Source organism: Rhamphochromis sp. 'chilingali' (assembly GCF_963969265.1).
Source record: "Rhamphochromis sp. 'chilingali' genome assembly, chromosome: 11".
NCBI classification, from domain to species: Eukaryota; Metazoa; Chordata; class Actinopteri; order Cichliformes; family Cichlidae; genus Rhamphochromis; species Rhamphochromis sp. 'chilingali'.
Genome location: NC_137938.1, coordinates 2,809,137 through 2,828,550, shown reverse-complemented (window position 1 = coordinate 2,828,550; position 19,414 = coordinate 2,809,137). Strand labels below are relative to the sequence as shown.

Below are 19,414 nucleotides of genomic sequence, written 5' to 3'. Positions count from 1 at the left end.
ATGTGATAAGGCGGATGATCAATATAGTTGGTCCTCTTAAGGCTCCCACATGGGATTACATACCCAGGACTCAGCACCCTCTGCTTTTAGAAGTGAAGAAGCTCGATGAGAGGTGAAACGTCTTCAAGGAACTTAAAGAAGTCCAGTTGTTTTTTTCCAAGCCCCATAGACGAGACAACTATTAAATGACCACTTCAAACTGACAAGAAAGTCTTTGTACTGATGTTAGCTAAATGATCAGAACACACAGACCAAGCACATCACTACTGCTCAGAGGAGCAGAGTGTAACTGTTTTTGAAAGGAAATCAGATTCATTTCTATTGAGCAGAAATGTTGGAAATCACAGTGAATAATTGCTGAGTCATTTGTTATTCTGATATAGGCTCAGAGCATCAGGTGAATCCCCCACTCCTCTTTTCACTCCCACTGCTGCATGTCATCAACATCTTCGTTCCTCTTTTCTTCACCATTATCTGAACGATGGCTGAATCAGAATCTTTATTGTCATTGTGCTTTAAGAACAACCGAAACTGTATGCAAACCTGCTCTAAGTGAAAAGAGAACGTTGTTAAGAGAAGAAAAGAAGAATATATGGTAAATGGCCTGTATTTGTATAGCGCTTTTACTCGTCCCTAAGGACCCCAAAGCGCTTTACACATCCACACATTCACACACTGGTGATGGCAGCTACATTGTAGCCACAGCCACCCTGGGGCGCACTGACAGAGGCGAGGCTGCCGGACACTGGCGCCACCGGGCCCTCTGACCACCACCAGTAGGCAACGGGTGAAGCGTCTTGCCCAAGGACACAACGACCGAGACTGTCCAAGCCGGGGCTCGAACCGGCAACCTTCCGATTACAAGGCGAACTCCCAACTCTTGAGCCACGATCGCCCCATGTATAATAAATAACAATACAACAATAAAAAGAAATGAAACAAATAAAAAATATATATTACATAGTATATCCAAGACTGTATATAAGAGTGAACAATGGAAAATACGTTGACACAGTGATTTTTCACAGGCTGCCCTTTCATGACCCTGGTTTCTCCTTGTTACTCTTACAAAGTGCTGCTCAGAGTGGAGCTCTGAGTGAAGGCACCTTGATTAAACTATAAAAAATATATAAATAAAACTGAACAAGTCAAATTTTAGGCCCATTTTCAACAACAGTGAGTTCCAGTGTCACATTAATGCAAGTTTAAAATATTAAATGAACAAACTCATTGGATATAGGTTTACAGTTTTTACACACACAAAAACGGATGAATTAACACAATTAATCAATTATCAATTTTATGTAAATCTGTGTTGCTGCTGAGGCGGAGACCATCCAGAGATGCTGGCAGCATTGATGTAAATGAAAAACAAACACAAGGTGAAATTAGCTATCATTAGCGTTTAGGTGTACATAGAAGTGCGATCAGTGCAAAAAACACGACTTAACACTTAATTTGAATTTTGAATTTATTTATTTTAAAGGGACAGTGCAGTTTAACATAGTTCAAGTACAAAACATGAAACTGATGTAACGCACATACGTTTATAGCTCATTTTCAACAATTGTCCCTTGTTGGGCTTCAATCAAAATAGATACATTTTACAATAAAACATACATTTTCATAAAACCAACTTACATCATAAATACAATTAATAGACAATAAATTAAAATAAAATTAAAACCATCAGTCAAAATGACTACATCTCTGATTTCCCTTTAACCAAACTTTAACCTTCATGTAAAGGATCTGATGTCTGTAATCAATCTGATTTCGGTTGGAAGTGTGCTCCTCGGTCAGTCAGGCCTGTATGGAAAAAGCTGACTGATCGGATGTAGATCTGCGATATATCTTGCGGTTGCCGTTCACCTTGCTCCTGGTAATACGATTACTATCTTGTCTCTGGATGTATCTATTGAGACACTCTGGGGCCATCCTATTTATACATTTAACGACTAATTTAAGAAAACACAGATGATTAAAACTCTTAAAACTAAGTAGATTATATTTCTTTAAAATGTCCACACTCCAGTCCAGCAGGCGGCGGTAATGCGCATCTAAGCTGGTTGACCAACCGCCATTAAACTGAAAAGAAGAAGAAGGTTACAGTCTCATGGCCATCAGTCGCAGCCCGCGCACTGTTTAGCAGCTCTCAGTGTTTATGGTTTTAACTGTCACAGGGACATTAAACTATATTTTGATAGGTTGGAGGAGCGCCTACTGCGCTGCTTATCTAAATATCCCAATTCTTTTATCATTTTTGGTGGAGACTTTAATACAGTGTTTAACAGGCATTTGGACCGATGGCCTTCAGACTCTTAACTCATTCATAAGACTGTTGGCACAAGTATAACACACAGTGAAATGTAGTCTGACACGCTCCTCGACATGTGCAAAAATTATATATATATATATATATATATATATATATATATATATATATATATATATATATAGTATATACACTGGGTGAATGTGCAGTAGTAGCAGCAAGCAGGTGAATTCTGTACATTAATAGGAATAGACATCTGACTATTTTACAGGATAGACAATATAAACATATTTAAAGTTAAAGGAATTGAAATGTACATTGTGCCTTGGTTTAGTGTCTGGAAGAGTCCTGTCTCAGTCAATTATAGATGATGTGAGAGGGCGGGTGTGTGTGTTTAGGGCACGGATGGCTTGGGGATAGAAGGTCCTCTTGAGTCTCTCTGTCCTTGCCCGGAAGATGCGGAACCTTCTACCAGATTGCAGAAGTTGGAACAGTTTGTTGCCAGGATGGGACGGGTCCTTCAGTATCTGCGCTGCTCTAGTCCGGCATCTCCTGGTGTAGGTGTCCTGAAGCGGGGGGAGAGCAATCCTGCAGCAGCGTTCTGCTGTACGGATCACTCTCTGGAGAGCTTTTTGGTCCTTCACACAGCTGTTCCCAAACCACGATGTCATGTTCTGTGTGAGGATGCTCTCCACAGCGCCTGTATGGAAAATCCTGAGGATCTTTGGAGAGACCCTGAACTTCCTCAGTTGTCGTAGGTGATACAGGCGCTGCCTAGCCTTTTTGGTCTGGACCTGAATGTGGGCAGCCCATGTCAGGTCTGAGGAGATGTGGACACCAAGATACTTGAAGGACTGCACCCTCTCCACTGGAGCTCCATTGATGATAATGGGCTTGTAGTCTCTGTGCTGACCCCTTCTGAAGTCCACCACCAGCTCCTTGGTCTTGCTGACGTTCAGCTGGAGGTGGTTGTCCTGGCACCACGATGCCAGATTCTTCACTTCATCCATGTAGGCCGCCTCATCGTTGTTGGAGATGGCACCCAACACCACTGTGTCGTCAGCAAACTTCACAATGGTGTTGGAGCCATGGGTGGCCACACAGTCTGAAGTGTAGAGGGAGTAGAGCAGTGGCGAGAGGACACATCCCTGAGGTGTTCCTGTGTTGATGGTGATGCTGTTGGAGAAGCACCTGCCCACCCTCACCACCTGAGTTCTGCCAGTGAGGAAGTCCAACACCCATGCACACAGACGGCTGTTAAGGCCCAGATCCCTCAGCTTTGTGAACAGTCTGCAGGGCACTATTGTGTTAAACGCTGAACTGTAATCAACAAACAGCATTCGCACATAGTTACCCTGTTTCTTGTCCACGTGGCTGAGAGTGGTGTGTAGGACGTGGGCGATGGCATCCTCTGTGGATCTGTTGGATTGGTAGGCGAACTGGAGCAGATCTGTGGTGTCTGGGATGGAGGAGGAGATGATGTTCTTCAGCGGCCTCTCAAACACCTTCATTACTACCGAGGTCAGTGGGAACTTTTGAAATATAAAATTGGAAAACTCTTTAGAAAATACAGCAGTGATTTGGCAAAAAAAGAAGATCTGATGAGACACAGGTGATACAAACGATCACATGCCTGACTTCCAAACCAATAGACACCCTCAGTGAATCTGATAAGATAGAACTGGTTGACCTGCAGCACAGGTTGAATGAGATTTACAAACGTAAAGCTGACGGAGCATTTATTCAGAAAATGGTTTGAAGAAGGAGAGCAGAATTCAGCCTATTTTTTCAGACTTGAAAAGCATCAATCTTTTTTTTTTTTGCCTGTCCCATTTGGTTCTTTAGCCATCAGAATTGTTGTCTGAAGACCAACAAGGAGACCCAATGGATTTACTTTGCCAAATGGATCATCGTGGCATTGCCGTATTGGTCCATTTGATCGACCTCTGTTTTTATTATTTATTATATTTTATTTTCAGATTTTACAGACGGGACAGACATGAGTGAGGGATAGGAAAGGGAGAAAGAAAGAGGAAGGAAAGGAAAAACAGAAGGGGAGAGGGACAATGAGAAAGGGGGGGAGAAAAAAAATCTCCTGGATCACCTGTAGAGAGAGAAAGAATAGAAAACAAGCAAAAAAAACAGAGCAACATACTAAACACAACACCATCGCACTAATCTAGCTAAGTGTAAACAGCAGTAAATACTAAATATTCAATGTTGTTGTGCAGCACGCAGGACAGACAGCGCACAATGTGCTTTGAAGTAGCAGCCAAGAAAGGTGTAATTTAAGTCTACGAGCAGTGAACACGCGTGTGCACACCTGTGTGGATCAGCGCGCTTGTATTCAAATGGTTTCCACATGTAATGGTCTGCTAGAGGATGTAGCGAGCCATAGCCCCGCCCCCCAGGGCATGAAGCAGGCATGGAGGAGATCCAGGCCCCAGACATCCAGAGGCCCCAGAGTGCGAGAGCCCAAGGAGGACCACCGGAGGGGCATCAATCTAACACCAACTCCATCCTACAACTAAATATTAATGGGACAATTTCTAATGATAAGGATACCATAGCAAAATATTGTTCAAACTTTTATTGCAAACTTTATTCTTCTAGTTATTGCCCTGAAGCTTGTCTGACTTTTTTAAATTCTTTAGACAAAATCACTCAGCTGAATGAGGAGGAAAGTCAGCTTTGCGACAGATCAATTTCTTTGATCGAGGTTGCAGATGCTATAAAACATCTAAAGATTAACAGATCCTCTGGAACTGACGGCCTTACTGCCGAGCTTTACAAACAGTTCGCTGACAGTTTAGCCCCGTTTCTTTTAGACGTTTTTAAGGAAAGTATGGATAGAGGTGCACTCCCTAGACAACTGGCGACCAATCTCTTTACTGAATAATGATTATATATTGGCTAATAGAATAAAACACGTATTAGGTAAAGTTATTGATGAGAGTCAATCTGGATGCATGCAGAATTGTCATATCTCAAACAACATAAGATTCATTCTAGACATAATAGATTACCCAGAACTTGTACAGGATGAGTCTTATTCTTTTTTTAGATTTCTACGAGGCGTTCGACTCCTTAGAGCATGAGTTTATTTTTACAGCTTTAAATAAATTTGGGTTCGGTCAGTCCTTCTGTAATGCCGCTCGGACACTGTACTGTAACAGCTCCATAGAGCTTGCCACTGGTACTTCCCCGAGAGTCTCTCTAAAGCGTGGAGTGAGGCAGGGTTGCCTCCTGTCCGTATATTTATTCCTTCTTTCTGTGCGACTCTGTAATTCGCACATTAAACTCAGTTCTTTAAAAGGCCTGGTCATTGCTAACAGAGAAATACTCATAAGTCAGCTGGCAGACGATACAGCTCTCTTCCTCAGAGACGCCTCGCAAGTTTCAGTGGCCATTAACAATATACAGCCATTCTCTAAAGCCTCCGGACTTTCACTCAACCTGCATAAATGTGAACTTTTACCAGTTAAAAGTTGTTTAGCAACTTCAATTCCTGGAATACCTGTAAGAAACTCTGTAAGATACCTTGGAATTCAAATAATAAAAAATGAGCTCCACAAACTTCATTCCTATTATAGATAAATCCCAAAAAATCACAGTGAGACCTGTCGTTGAAGGGAAGAGTTCTGCTGTCGGAGGCTGAAGGTATCTCCCGTCTAACCTGCTGCTCAGTCACTACATGTTGATAATACAACCTGTAAGTCAATTAACAAGTTATTATAAAGAATTTTTTATGGAAAAATAAAACTCACTGCTTGCGTAAATCAGTAGCTTTAAATTCATATGATAAAGGAGGCATACATTTTATTGATTGTGGTGCTCTTAACAATGCTTTTAAAATAAAGTGGATTAAAAAGTATTTAAAGAATCCCACTTCTATCTGGAACTTTATCTCACATCATGTGTTCTCTAATGTAGGCGCCTTAACTTCCTGCTGCTCTGCAGTTATAGTATTCCACAAATACCACTGAAACTTTCTCACTTTCATCAACAGATTCTTTTGGCATGGGCGCTGATTTACAAACACAATTTCTCTCCACAAAACGGTTTTATTTGGAATAACTGCAATATTATTTATAAAAATAAAACTCTTTTTTTAAATAACTGGTTTAATAATCTTGATTAGTCAGTTAAATAGAGAAGATGGACTCTTATATAATTACTCTGAGTTCCTCAGGAGATACAATGTACCAGTAATGTACATGTACATGTAAATTCTGGAAGGACCTCCACAAGTTTATTACTGTTCTCCCTAATTTTCAGTTATACTACAAGGACTTTATCTTTGGCTGTTATCATTTTAAACACAAGGACAATGATGCTTTCTTCTTTATAAATATGTTTGTTAGTTTTGGCAAAACTTCACATGCACAAAAGCAAAGTCCTCGGCAGAAAGCCTGAACTTCTTGTATTAAAAATAGAACTCGCACAATATATAAGGACAATCTCCTCATCAAAGAACACCGAGGCTCTCAAGTTAACATCTGGAACTGTTTGAAACTTGATTTTGGCTCTCGCAAACTTTTGTTTATTTATGTTCCCCTTAATTGATTTTATTTTGTACTCACTGTAGTCTCACTGTCCCTTCACTCTCATTGTTCCTCATTGTAACACCACAATGTCATCTTTTATGTGATTCCTGTTCTACCTAACTGTATGTCTAAAATGTGATAAATAAAGTTTAACAAAAAAACCAAAACTTTTTAGCAACTCAAACAGTTAAATAAGCCAAAGACACTGTCAGGGAGTTACATTTATTAACAGTTAGACACAGGCTAAGGGTTGAATCACACGATATCACAGGAGCATAGGTTTAGAGTTTTAATTGCTTTTACATTATGGAAGTCTGTGAATTTTAGCCAGTAAAATGAGTAAATTAATCAAATAAAATGTGTTTGCCCTATTTGCAGATTAATCAAAAAAATATTTCCCACAACAGAGAGAGAAGTCAGAATAAATAAAAGAAACAACAAAAGTACAAAAATCTGTCCACAAAAGATTAGTGCAGTGAGACAGTAACAAAATGAACCGTTAACATCAGCGTCTTTTTTATACAAGAAAAGTTCTGGTGGGGTATAAACGATGAATGATTTCAAAAGACATTTTCTTTACTTTGTTGGTTAACAGGAATTTCGATGGAAAGGTCAAATTCTCTTCCACTCCAGGTCCCAGTATAAATTATTCCCATAAGGAACGGCCATTGGGACACAAATTGTGTCTTTCTGCACTGGAGTCCTCCCTGCATGCCAGATGGTGAGGAGAAACCCACTGTGTCTGTATCATGTACACTGAGTGTAGGAGAAAAGAACTACTCAGAGCTGGATAAAGAAGGATTAGCTGTAATATTTGGTGTACAGTATCTCCATCAGTACTTGTATGGCAGGATGTTTATGATTATCATGGATCATAAGGCATTGATACGTTTGTTTCATGAGATGAAGGTGGTGATACCAGAACGGCGTTCTTGCCCCATGCTGGAACAGCTACATCACAGTCGGGAATGAGCCGCGTGAAGGGCCTGGCCAGAAGTTACCTGTGGTGGCCACATATGGAGACTGACATTGAGCATGAGGCAAAGTCCCGCATTACTTGTCAAGAACACAGACACAGGCCTGCTGCACCCCTGAGAGTGGTGAGCGGTGCAAACTTTCAAGGAAAAAAGGAAAGAAAAGAAGCAGGAGACCTCTGGAGCATATGAGAGACTGATAATAACAGGAAGGGGCACTGACAGGATTTTACTGTTATAGTGAAGTCTGTCGGATGGCTGGTTAATTAGTAGTGAGTGAAATTTGAGTTAATTTTGTGGGGTTTGTTTTATATTTATATATATAAGGTTAAGTTTTTATATGGGTATTTTATTTACTAATTAAACTACAGAGTAGTTTCAGTTAAAGGGGGAGGAACATTATGAAGTAACAGTTGGTTCACACGGGTTTGACCACCAGGGGGCAGCAGTGTTTTGAGTGCTGTGCCGGTGTCTTTATGTCCAGTTCCGGAAATTAAGCGATGGCTGAGGTCGAAGCCGTCTCTGTTATTCCTTAACGCTCAAAATATTACAAAGAAATTAAAATTTGCTTCTGCTTTGCTCTGATGTGCAGAAGGACAAAACGTTTTTTCTTTCTATCCGCCTGAAGAACTTTTGTAACGCAACTACACAACTAAATGTAGTCCAGTAACGCGTTACATAAGTAAGGCGTTACATTAACGCCTTACTGGAAATGTAAAGATGGCATTTTAACCAATGCTGCTTATTGTTCTACAGAACCGTGTTGTTCCGGTGTCCGGCCGCACGTGGAGCTCGCTCACGCTGCAGGTGGAACAAACGCTCGCGCGCTCACAGCTGACGGCGGAAGTAGCCTGACGTCACTGAGATTTCGGGAGCAAAGATGGCGAACACCTTCCAGAGTTTCAGCTTGTAAGTGCTGCAGAACGAAACAGTAACATCACACAGCCTGGTTTACGGTCCACGCTGCGTGGAGAGGCGTGCCCGTCTTTAGTAGGAGTGTAACTACAACGACACGTTTGAGTTACGTTCCGTCAGCTTCTCGTTAATTGTCGAGGAGCTGACGCTAACGTCCGTTTTATCCCAACTTGTTTTGTTTTTTTAAACAATTTCAGTTGTTTCTAATCACATTTAAATAACACATTTAAATATGGACGCGAGCAAACGCAACTTAGTAACTGAGCTTCTAAGCGAGGTTAGAAGATGTGATGGAGCCATGTTCCAGAGCAGTAACCGGCTCCTTCAGCGCTGCTAATGTGAGCTGCCCACGGGCTCATGGTGGCTTTTAAACCGGGTCTTGTCTTTCGCATCAGGCGCACCACACCAGAGAAGTTTTACATAGAAGCTTGTGATGATGGCTCCGTGGATGTCCTGGCTATTGACAGGGTGTCAACTGAGATGACTCTAACAGGTAAGCAAATGGACACGCCCCCTGCCAAAGGTCGGGATGCTGTCTAAAAATGTAGAAGAAAACAAACGACTGAGACCATTTAAACCTTTAATGAAAAGCCCAAAGAAAACCTCTGCTCGTTATGGTGAATGGACAGCTCTGCTCTGCCTGAGCAGCCAAAGCACTTTACACAACCTGCGTCATTCACCCCGCAGCTGTTTCTGTGTAAGCGCTTTCCATCTAACAGTCACACTGCAGCCCGGGTCGCTACCTTGCCGAAGGATATTTGGCATGTAGACTGAAGCACAGGTAGCAGATGATCGGCTCCACATGCTGAGCTGCAGCTCAAAATGGCATTTAAGTTTATTGTTATTTAAATATGGAATTAAAGAAAGTTTATAAAATTCAAAAGATTTTTTTGCCAGTCTTGATAGACACTTTTTATTGTGCTATTTCTTACTTCCTGTATTGTCTGTTTTTGTTACTGTTTGGACTGGAGCACTGTTAATTTCCCCTAGAGATCAATAAAGTATTCTGATTCTGATTTGAGCCATAGTTTATTTATAAAGCAATTTATTAAACAACACATGGCCGACCAAAGTGCTGTACAACAGGAATATAAAAAGTACAATAAAAACATATAAAAATACAATAAGAAAGACACTTTAAGTAACACTTCAGTATATCTAGCTAAACTGTATTTTGTGTGAACATTAAAATAGGAAATGTTTTCTAGATCTTATAAAAAACGAAACAAAAACATCTCCCATTAAATTTAGTTGATTTGGCAGATAGTGATTTAGATTTCCCGTCTGCATGCTAAACATCCTTGAGCACGATAGTAACCCCAAGTTGCTCTCTGATCCATCAGAGTGTGAATGTTTGATTTAAAGCATAGTTAAAAGCGCTTGTATAAATGGGCTGCACATAAGTGGTGCGCGTTCGCTGTCAAAATAAAAGACGTGCACCAGATAAGAAGTTGGACCGCGCGTTTGCATACATAAGATATTTGACCACATAACATCCACAGAGTATTTTGATTCTGAAGACAATGTGTGGCTAAGTGTTAAACACGTTTGAGGATACTTTCCTTCTTAGTTGTTATTGTTTTGTTATTTCTTTTTTGGCGTGGGCTGAAATTGTGGGAGTGCCAAGATTTTCTCTGATCTTCAGTTGATTTCTTTTCTCTGTTGGGCTGCAGTAAGTCTGGAGAGTAGATCATGAAACGATAATAGATGGCCTCCTTAGTTATAATCCCAGCTTCGATGATGTTACAGATATATTTCCTGTGTCCATAAAAACCATTGTTGTGTCCCTGTCGCCCTTCTCAGTGAGACAGGATGTCCCTGCATCAGCTGAGACCAGGCCAATATGTGGACTGATGGGAACTATACGCTTAGTGGCAGGTAAGATCAGCATGCACACAGTATGGAGATACATTATTCTACTGTGAAATATTGGAAGTTGGATAATCCAGTGCATTTTTGCTCTGCTTTCTCCTTTTTCTGGAAGGCATGTACCTGGTTGTCATCACAAAGAAGAGGAAGGTGGGAGATCTGCTGGGCCATGCTGTGTGGAAGGCTCTGGACTTTGACGTAATCTCCTATAAAAAGACAATACTGCACCTCACAGACAACCAGGTAGTGTCTTCTGATTCTGCGCCTTAGTAGAATTTAGCAGAACAACCTTTAACAGCAGTAACACAAAGGAAACACATCATTGTGGAGGACTTTTGTCTTCTTTACAGAGTTCCTTCAGTTCACTGAGGTTTGCAGCCACGTGTTTATACACAGAAATCTAAAAGTCCAGAGAGTTTTGAACTTTAAATGCAGCAACTGCATCACCGTCTTGTCTTTTTTCAGCCATTGTGTTACAGATTTGCTGCTGAGCTTGAGATGGATGTGCTGTTGACCCAGTTTTAGCTAGGCTTTGCTGTGGAGCACACGTGTTGGCCTCACATTTGATGGTAGATACTTTGGTATGCTCATGACTTCATGGTCCACTCGGTGCCTGTCAGGTCCCCGTGTCCTGTGGATAGAAAACAAATCCAAATGACCCCTGAAGTATTTTTGCTAATGTGTTTGGTTTGTGCTGTGTACTACGGCCCAACATCTCCTCTATTGCACAATCTGACAGGAAGTTAAATTTACTGGGACGTCCAATCGACAAGATTGACCCGTAATGATTATGGTTTGTGAAAGAATCGAGAACGAGCGTGTGGATAATCTTTCTCACTGATGGACACCAGTGATCTCCACGGGCGTGTCTTTGGAGAGTTAGTGCACTCCCAGAACAGTGTTCCTGAAGTTAAAATTCAATTAATTGAATTAATTTTTTAAGCAAATTTGTCAGATGGTTCAATAAACTCTCCATTAAAAAAAAAATTGTTTTATTGTTCAGAGTTAAAACGATGTCACGTTAGAATATTAAGCTTCAAAGTAGTTAAACTTGTTCCAGTGAACAAAGATTTGCACTGGCTGCTGCGCTCTGCTTTGTGTTGTATTATGTTTAAATGTTTAAGTAAAAAAACGTATTGCTCATTTCCTTTGTAACAATCCCAACTGGTAGTCTGAGCATAGAGTTAACCCCGAACACAGCCCGGTTACGATGCGACCCTTCAAGTTTAGCTTGAATAGAATTGTCTGTCCATATGCTAATCAAGTCCAAAACCTCAGTTTCTGTCCATTGACTCGCTCCGTCTCCAGTTACCGCCGTGCTGTCTCGCTTGTCTTCTCCGGAGCTGATAATTGGCATCTGTCTTGTGTCAGCGTAAAAGACAGATTTCATGCAACATGACCATCAAACAGCAGTCGCTTTCTAAAACATCGGATATGTATCGGATTCAGCACCACATACGAAAGTGACCCAGGTCCGATTTGAAAATATGGGATTCGTGCCGTTCACACTGTCACAGCACGGTCGTATACGGGTCACATAGGGTGATGTGCTTTGGCCTGCAGTGTGAACGTAGCCTTTGTACGCATGTTCAGATGTTCCTTACGTGAAACATTATTGCTCAAGCAGAGATCACAGCTGCTTCACCCAGGTTGTATTGTCGGCTCGTGTGTATCTCTTGCTTTGTTGCTGGATTTATTTCTTGTTGCAGATGCAAGACAACAAGACCTTCCTGTCCATGATTAACAGCATGCTTCATGCAGACGGTTTCTACTTTGCAACCGACTATGATCTGACACACACTCTGCAGCGCCTGGCAAACACCAGCCCAGAGTTTCAGGAGATGAGCCTTCTGGAGAGGGTAAGATGTTTCTGATGTAAAGTCTTTGAACTGTTTGTGTATTTGGACGACTGCGTGGCTGCAGTTCAGGGCTTAGCTGGAAGCACTTCTTTTTTCAATAATGGTTTAGAGCAGGGGTGTCCAACTCCAGGCCTCGAGGGCCGGCGTCTTAGATCTCACCCTGGGTCAACACACCTGAGTCACATGATTAGTTCATTGCCAGGCCTCTGGAGGTCATTTAGCCATTTAGATCAGCTGTGGATCAAGGACACATCTAAGACCTGCAGGACACCGGCCCTCGAGGCCTGGGGGCCCCTGGTTTAGAGGTTGGTTTTTTGTTAAAATATGGACGTGTCTCAGTCACTAATTCCACATGTACCAGTTATCACTAACAGGGTGTTGACCAGCAAAGTTAAGCTTTTTAACACTGCACTTGTTTAATTCATTCAAGTGTGAGCGAGGAAGATTCAATTCAATTTTATTTATATAGCGCCAAATCACAACAACAGTCGCCTCAAGGCGCTTCATAGATACAGAGAAAAACCCAACAATCATATGAGCCCCTATGAGCAGCACTTTGGCGACAGTGGGAAGGAAAAACTCCCTTTTAACAGGAAGAAACCTCCGGCAGAACCAGGCTCAGGGAGGGGCGGGGCCATCTGCTGTGATTGGTTGGGGTGAGAGAAGGAAGACAGGATAAAGACATGCTATGGAAGAGAGACAGAGGTTAATAACAGATATGATTCAGTGCAGAGAGGTCTGTTAACACATAGTGAGTGAGAAAGGTGACTGGAAAGGAAAAACTCAATGCATCATGGGAATTCCCGGCAGCCTGCACCTATTGCAGCATAACTAAGGGAGGATTCAGGGTCACCTGGTCCAGCCCTAACTATATGCTTTAGCAGAAAGGAAAGTTTGAAGCCTAATCTTGAAAGTAGAGATAGTGTCTGTCTCCTGAATCCAAACTGGAAGCTGGTTCCACAGAAGAGGGGCCTGAAAACTGAAGGCTCTGCCTCCCATTCCTGAAGCTGCTGAAGAGGCTTGAAACTGTGTTGATAACTCAAGCTGGTCATACCAAATATTGACTTTCAAGTTTGTTAGGACTGTAAGAACTCAGTATGAGCTGTGTTATCATTTATGCTAGAATATGTTTCAATAAATTGCTGCACCTATTTCCTGTTTTCTTAACAAAATATAAAGAACGGGGTGGTTTAGGACAGAGGACTGTACGTTATCTCAGTTAATAGTAGCTTCGGCTTGATTTGCAATTCTGTATCTGTTCTTGTTTCAGGCAGATCAGCGATTTGTGTGGAACGGACACTTGTTGAGAGAATTCATAGCACAGCCAGAGGTAAGATCCAATTATTTAGTGAGTAAGGAAGATTATAAAAAGCACAAGAAAACATTTAGCATGGTGAAGGAAATCCCTTCAGTCCATAAGGCTCTAGAGTTTGTTTCATTGTGAGCAATTAAGAAAAGAAGAGAGGCAAGGCTGCAGTAATCCAAAACACACTAGAAGCATTTCTATGACTTGATGAGGAAAACATCAACCATCAAAGTGATGGAGTGAGGAAAAGTGTGGCACAAAACAAGGTAGGATGATGAGCTCCAGCACCCTCTCATCTGATGAAAATTCCTAATGTACTGATCATTTACCTGCTGCCAGAGGCACCAGGGTGAATTCACTCCAGCAACATTTTACAATTTAGCAGGAAAGCGATGGTACATGTAGCCAACGTAACCAAGGAGCTTGTGTCATGGAAACTTTGAAATGTTCAAGTCAGTCAGCGAGACGACTTAAGGAGTTGATGCTGTTTTCAGTGAATCGTGTCATCGGGAAAAATAAAAACAGCAGATGTGTAGCTGCAAAACGGCTTCAGCTAATAAGTTTGTCTCCTGCAGTTCTATACAGAAGCAAAGCTGCTGAGCTCACCGTCCATTTTTCATTTTCCAAAATATGTGTAACTGTGGAGAAGGTCCGCCTGTAGCAGACAGTTTCATTTCAACATGTTTAAATATTCTGCTGCTGTACATAGAAACATTTACCGCTGCTCTCCTTTCACAGCTGCACATGTTTGTGTTTCCTGTTGTCCACGGCTGTATCCTTTCCTGTTTCCTTAGTGAATGGCAGCTTTCATGTTACCTGTGTAAAGTGGAACTGGACGGTGTCATTTAATGACCACTGAAGCAGACTGGTCTGTGCGCTCTAAATGCTTTGTTGTGATTGCTGGAGCACCTTTTTCTTCTTCTTGACAGAAAACTATCAGATGAGTAATAACATAACAATAAAAACATCCAGAGGACGTTGTTTAAAAATGTACCGCAGTGTAGATGTTTCGTACCACTAGACTAAACTTGAGTAAACCTTACAAATGTTTCATACTCAATTTTTTTTGGCAATGAGTCTTTAATATCATATCCCTACATGTGGTGATGTTTCCTGTCAGCACTGTTGTGTCCTTAACACGTGCTAATCAGTCATCACTGTGAAGTCGAGCTGCATCAGTGGAAAGGTGTTTGAGTGGAGCGTTATCTCCAGGAGGAGCTGTTTCAGAGCAGGGGTCCGCTACTATGTCCGAGGTAATTTATGTCCTTTGAGCTAGGGCTGGGTTTTGATGATCGATTCATCGATTAAAATCGATTCTCGCTTGGATAACGTGATATCGAGTCATTAAAATCCAGATTTTTTTAATATGAATTTATTTTGCCCAAAACGCCAGAATCTCAGGTGAAACCTCACAAAATATCAACACACACAGCGCGGCCCCGCCGACGGATCAGAATCAGTGAGCTGTGACTTTCTCACCGACGCCACGGACACGGTCGGGGCTGAAAGCTCGCTGACTCTGATGTGTCGGCGGGTCGAGCTTTATGTTCACGCCCTTTTTGCGCTGATTCTGAAGCTGTTAGTTTATCTCTCTCCAAACAACATTGATCCAAACTAAGCTTCACATAAACATCGTCATGGACTCACTCTGACTTTTGCTGTTTTGCACGTCATGCACAGCTCTCTCCCTCTCTCTGTGTACTTCAACAACAGTTTCCCGTCTACAAATCTGTTTTCTTCATTATTCGCTTGCTTGTTACGCACCAATCTGTCGTTGTTTACAGGCTGTCGGCCGCTGTTTTTTCCTTTTACTAAGAAAACCTAATTTCTGCCGTTCAACAGGCTTCTGAACAAATGTAAACTTTTTAAAATTATACAAAATGCAAAACGCCGTGTCTCTAATCAAACCGCTGTAACGTCAGAGGTGATGTTCATTGTTGATTAATGGTTTTCTTTCGTTTTTGATCGACTGCAGAATACTTTTATAAAATCCCAGAACAGGAAAATCTCCTTCATGTGTTTCTGTTTTATCTTCAGCTGCTTTGACACAAAGGCCTCTGCTGTGACGCTCACACCTTTGATAAAGTCTGGAAAGTGTCAGCTTCCTTTTTATAGATACAAAAAGATGTAAATGTGCTGATCTGAGTTATAATATTTCTGACTGTCTGAGGCAAAATTTCCCAGATTCAAATCGAATCGATTCTAGAAACCAGCCCTACTTTGAGCCCTGACCGAATGTTCTGGCTGCTTTATGTCTCTGAAGAAATGTTCTCAGTAAATGCATTTTGTGGTATTTTCTTCTGTTTTTATAACAACACTAAAAAGATTAGAAGAATTTACAGAAAGGATATTGTTGTTCTGGGAGGATCCTGCTGTGTTTGACACATACTATCCACCTGAGCAGTGTAGCAGACACAGCCTGGCTCCACCTGTTCAAGTGGCCCAGCGCACACGTTGCTTAACTGCAGGTGGGTACATGCAGCGAGCGCACGAGTCATTTGAACATAGTGGAGTCAGTGCGTTTGCACCTCAAGTCAGTGACAAGCTAATCAGCTCCTCATGACTTTGAAGGATTCAGATAACCGAGTTTGTCAACAGTTTTTGTGTGTGTTTGTGTGTTTTTGTTGTAGGCATTGATTCAGAAGGACACGCTGCTAACTATGTGGAAACAGAGCAGATAGTGCAGTACAACGGTGCAAAGGCTTCTTTTGTTCAGGTGAGCCAAACACTTAGTGCTCCAGCAGAGATTACATGAAATCTGCCGTTCAGACCAACGATAGCAAATAGGAAAATGTTCAGTAAGTGAAGGAACATGGGTCCAAAAGCTTCCTTCAGTCTGTTGGCTTCCCAGGGTGCAAAAAAGTTTACTCTAAAAACAATGTAAAAAGATGAAGAAACAGAAAAATTCCAAAAAGTTGATTCTGTTCATCTGGACGAAGCGTTTCATCAGGTGACCTGTGAGCGAGTGTGGCATTTACTTACCTGGATGATTGAAGACAAATCGTGTTCAGAAATTCAACAGATTAACATCTAAATCACTGCAAAGGCACCTGGGACCAAGTCTGGGAGAATGCTAAATATCTGAGTGCAATGAAGTAAAAGCAGTCCAAATGCAAGTCTCACACCGAGCCCACGTATATAACTCAGGCCTTACTCTGCCCTAAGTGTAAAATAGAGGTGGACAACCTCACTCACTGTCTGTGCTCATGCAGAAAAATACAGCAGTATTGTTCATAAAGTGTGACCTGGATCAGATCTCTGCTGCCGCTGAACCCGTCGTGTTTGCTGCTCCGAATGACAAAATCGGGGAGATTAGAAAAGCAGCTTTACAGGCTGTTAACATCTGTGCAAGCTAGTGCGTCCTTTTGAACTGGATCACGGACAAGGCCCCATCTAAACCTCGGAGACAGTGGACTGTACTGGAATGTGTGTCATTGGGTTACCTAACATGCGAGTTACATAGTAGGGACAATGTGTTTGATCAAATATGGGACCCTTCATGTTGTTTGGATATTTCAGCTATTTTCACACAGGCGCTGGTTTAATGTAACGTATGGATGTATAGCTTAATCTATTAAAGTTAATATCTCAAGCCATACATGTCTCCACAGTTGGGTCTTTTTGAGCGACCAAGAGCTTCATGGGCTCATCCTGTAGACACGCTTCAGAAACTCTGCCTTCTCTGGGTCTCTCCTCTGATTTCAAATTCTCGTTGTTAATGGTGTGTTTGCAGACCAGAGGCTCCATCCCCTTCTACTGGTCCCAAAGGCCTAATCTCAGGTACAAACCAAAACCACAGATCAGCAAAACAGTCAACCATGTAAGTTCTTTACATGCAGATTCAAGTGAAAAAACAAATACCTGTTGTTTATCTTCATTTCTGAAATCTTCCTGTTTTTGTCGTAGCTGGACGGATTCCAGAGACACTTTGACTCCCAGATCATCCTCTATGGAAGACAAGTCACTTTGAACTTGGTGAGAACAATCCGTTAGCTACTGATTTTTGCATTTACAAGACCATGATATAACCTCACAGTCAAATGAAATAACAGCAAACCCACACATACCCATATGCAATCGTTTGCAAAGGCTCTTTGTTTTATTTGTTCTGTTCTTTCACAGATAAACCAAAAAGGCTCAGAAAAGCCGTTGGAGCTGGCATTCGACAACATGGTCACAAACTTGGGTAATGGCTTGATCAAGTAAGATTACCACTAATTCAGCCTCAGGCTTCATCTGTCTGGCATTTACTCGACATCCTGCCTTCCTCAGGTAATTAAAGCCTCGCTTTTGTCTAGGTACATAGCTTTTGACTTTCATAAGGAGTGCAGCCACATGAGGTGGCACCGCCTTCAGATCTTACTGGACATGGTTGCTGAAATGCAGGATGACTTTGGGTCAGTGAGCTAGTAGAGCAGCTTGTGTCTGTCCAATAGTAATACACTCTTCATGAGAAGTAATGTTGTGCATATGGATGCAGATATTTCCTAGTGGATGCAGATGGAAAGGTGCTGTTAAATCAGGAGGGAACTTTTCGGAGCAACTGCATGGACTGTTTGGATCGTACAAATGTCATCCAGAGCCTGCTGGCCCGACGCTCTCTTCAGTCACAGCTGCAGGTATTAAATGCATAGTCACATATAATAATGCGTAATGGTTCTCACATGCAAGAACTTGCTTATCCTTCAGCACCATCAGGAAACCTTGAAGTACTTTACTGTACAAGCACATTTACACACATTTAGACGTATGAGTCATGTTTTCTGTTTCTGTTCACCACCACAAGGATTTTAAACCCAACAGTCAGTATGTGACTAAAGTGATTCAAGGGTTTAACAAAAACAGGAATCCAGCCTGTTTTAGGAAGTTTTTCCAGTCAGTGGAAAGGACCCCGACATTTTGAGGTAGAGCAACGCACAACCATGTTTTTCATATACTGCTCTTGAGCTGTGCTGGTCTGCTTTTCCCCTGCAAGCTAAATTCTGAATTCTACTGATGGCTGAGCTGGTTACCCTAAAGGTTTGGTGAGCTCTGTGGTTTATTTGGGCTCTCGACCCGTCCTCGAGCTCCCTCGCTTCCATTGGACCGTATTTCCTTTTAGATTGCTGGAATTCATTTTTCATTAACTGCAAATCAGTTAATGTAATAATTTTGCTAAACTCCTTAAATCTGAGCTGAAGGTCATTATTTGGTTTAAAATCTAACACAGTACGTGTGCAGAGGCCAAATTACAGAAGTGCTTTCATGTGTAAACAGAAAGAATGCACAAATAAATAAACAGCATGTGATACTGATACGAACATGATACTGCTTTATTTAACTGGTGATGATTAATTGTACACATTACACCTTGATACAAAGCCTGTATAAAGGTAAAGGCTCAAATCTGTGTAACCTGTTTGCACTGTGCTCAGTCTGAGCAGCCTTGAAATGGCCACTTTCTGCTTTAATGCTTCCTTCAGGTTGTTGGTCTGTTTGGGGTTTCACTGATCCCTAACAATGTGGTCAGAGACGATAAGAACAGTAACAGACTGAACTAGCTCGAGTCTAAATATCCACAATATTACAGAGATTAAATATATATCGTGTACATTTTACTCTAATCTATAAAACGTCGTTACTTTCACTGCAGAGGATGTGCGCTATTGTACTATTGTATCAGTGGAGGA

The 19,414-nt window shown here is 41.6% G+C and overlaps 1 protein-coding gene across 5 annotated transcripts in view; it reads left to right on the top strand.

Annotated features, from left to right (window-relative positions):
- Positions 1-19,414, top strand: part of sacm1lb (SAC1 like phosphatidylinositide phosphatase b) — a 28,837-nt gene that overhangs the window by 702 nt on the left and 8,721 nt on the right. For 2 of the 5 annotated variants that reach the window (XR_013973550.1, XR_013973551.1), the window contains exons 1-13: positions 8,292-9,204; positions 10,515-10,589; positions 10,696-10,823; positions 12,290-12,439; positions 13,710-13,769; positions 14,484-14,517; positions 14,897-14,998; positions 16,376-16,461; positions 17,479-17,565; positions 17,652-17,720; positions 17,868-17,947; positions 18,044-18,142; positions 18,226-18,364. Coding sequence is in view for 3 of the 5 variants with exons in the window: in XM_080897537.1 (XP_080753663.1) it covers positions 9,069-9,204; positions 10,515-10,589; positions 10,696-10,823; positions 12,290-12,439; positions 13,710-13,769; positions 14,484-14,517; positions 14,897-14,998; positions 16,376-16,461; positions 17,479-17,565; positions 17,652-17,720; positions 17,868-17,947; positions 18,044-18,142; positions 18,226-18,364 (1,245 nt within the window). In the remaining 2 variants the exon portion in view is untranslated. Of the gene's footprint in view, positions 1-8,291; positions 9,205-10,514; positions 10,590-10,695; positions 10,824-12,289; positions 12,440-13,709; positions 13,770-14,483; positions 14,518-14,896; positions 14,999-16,375; positions 16,462-17,478; positions 17,566-17,651; positions 17,721-17,867; positions 17,948-18,043; positions 18,143-18,225; positions 18,365-19,414 lie in introns of those variants that run through there. The other 3 variants (XM_080897538.1, XM_080897537.1, XM_080897536.1) reach the window with 3 other exon arrangements.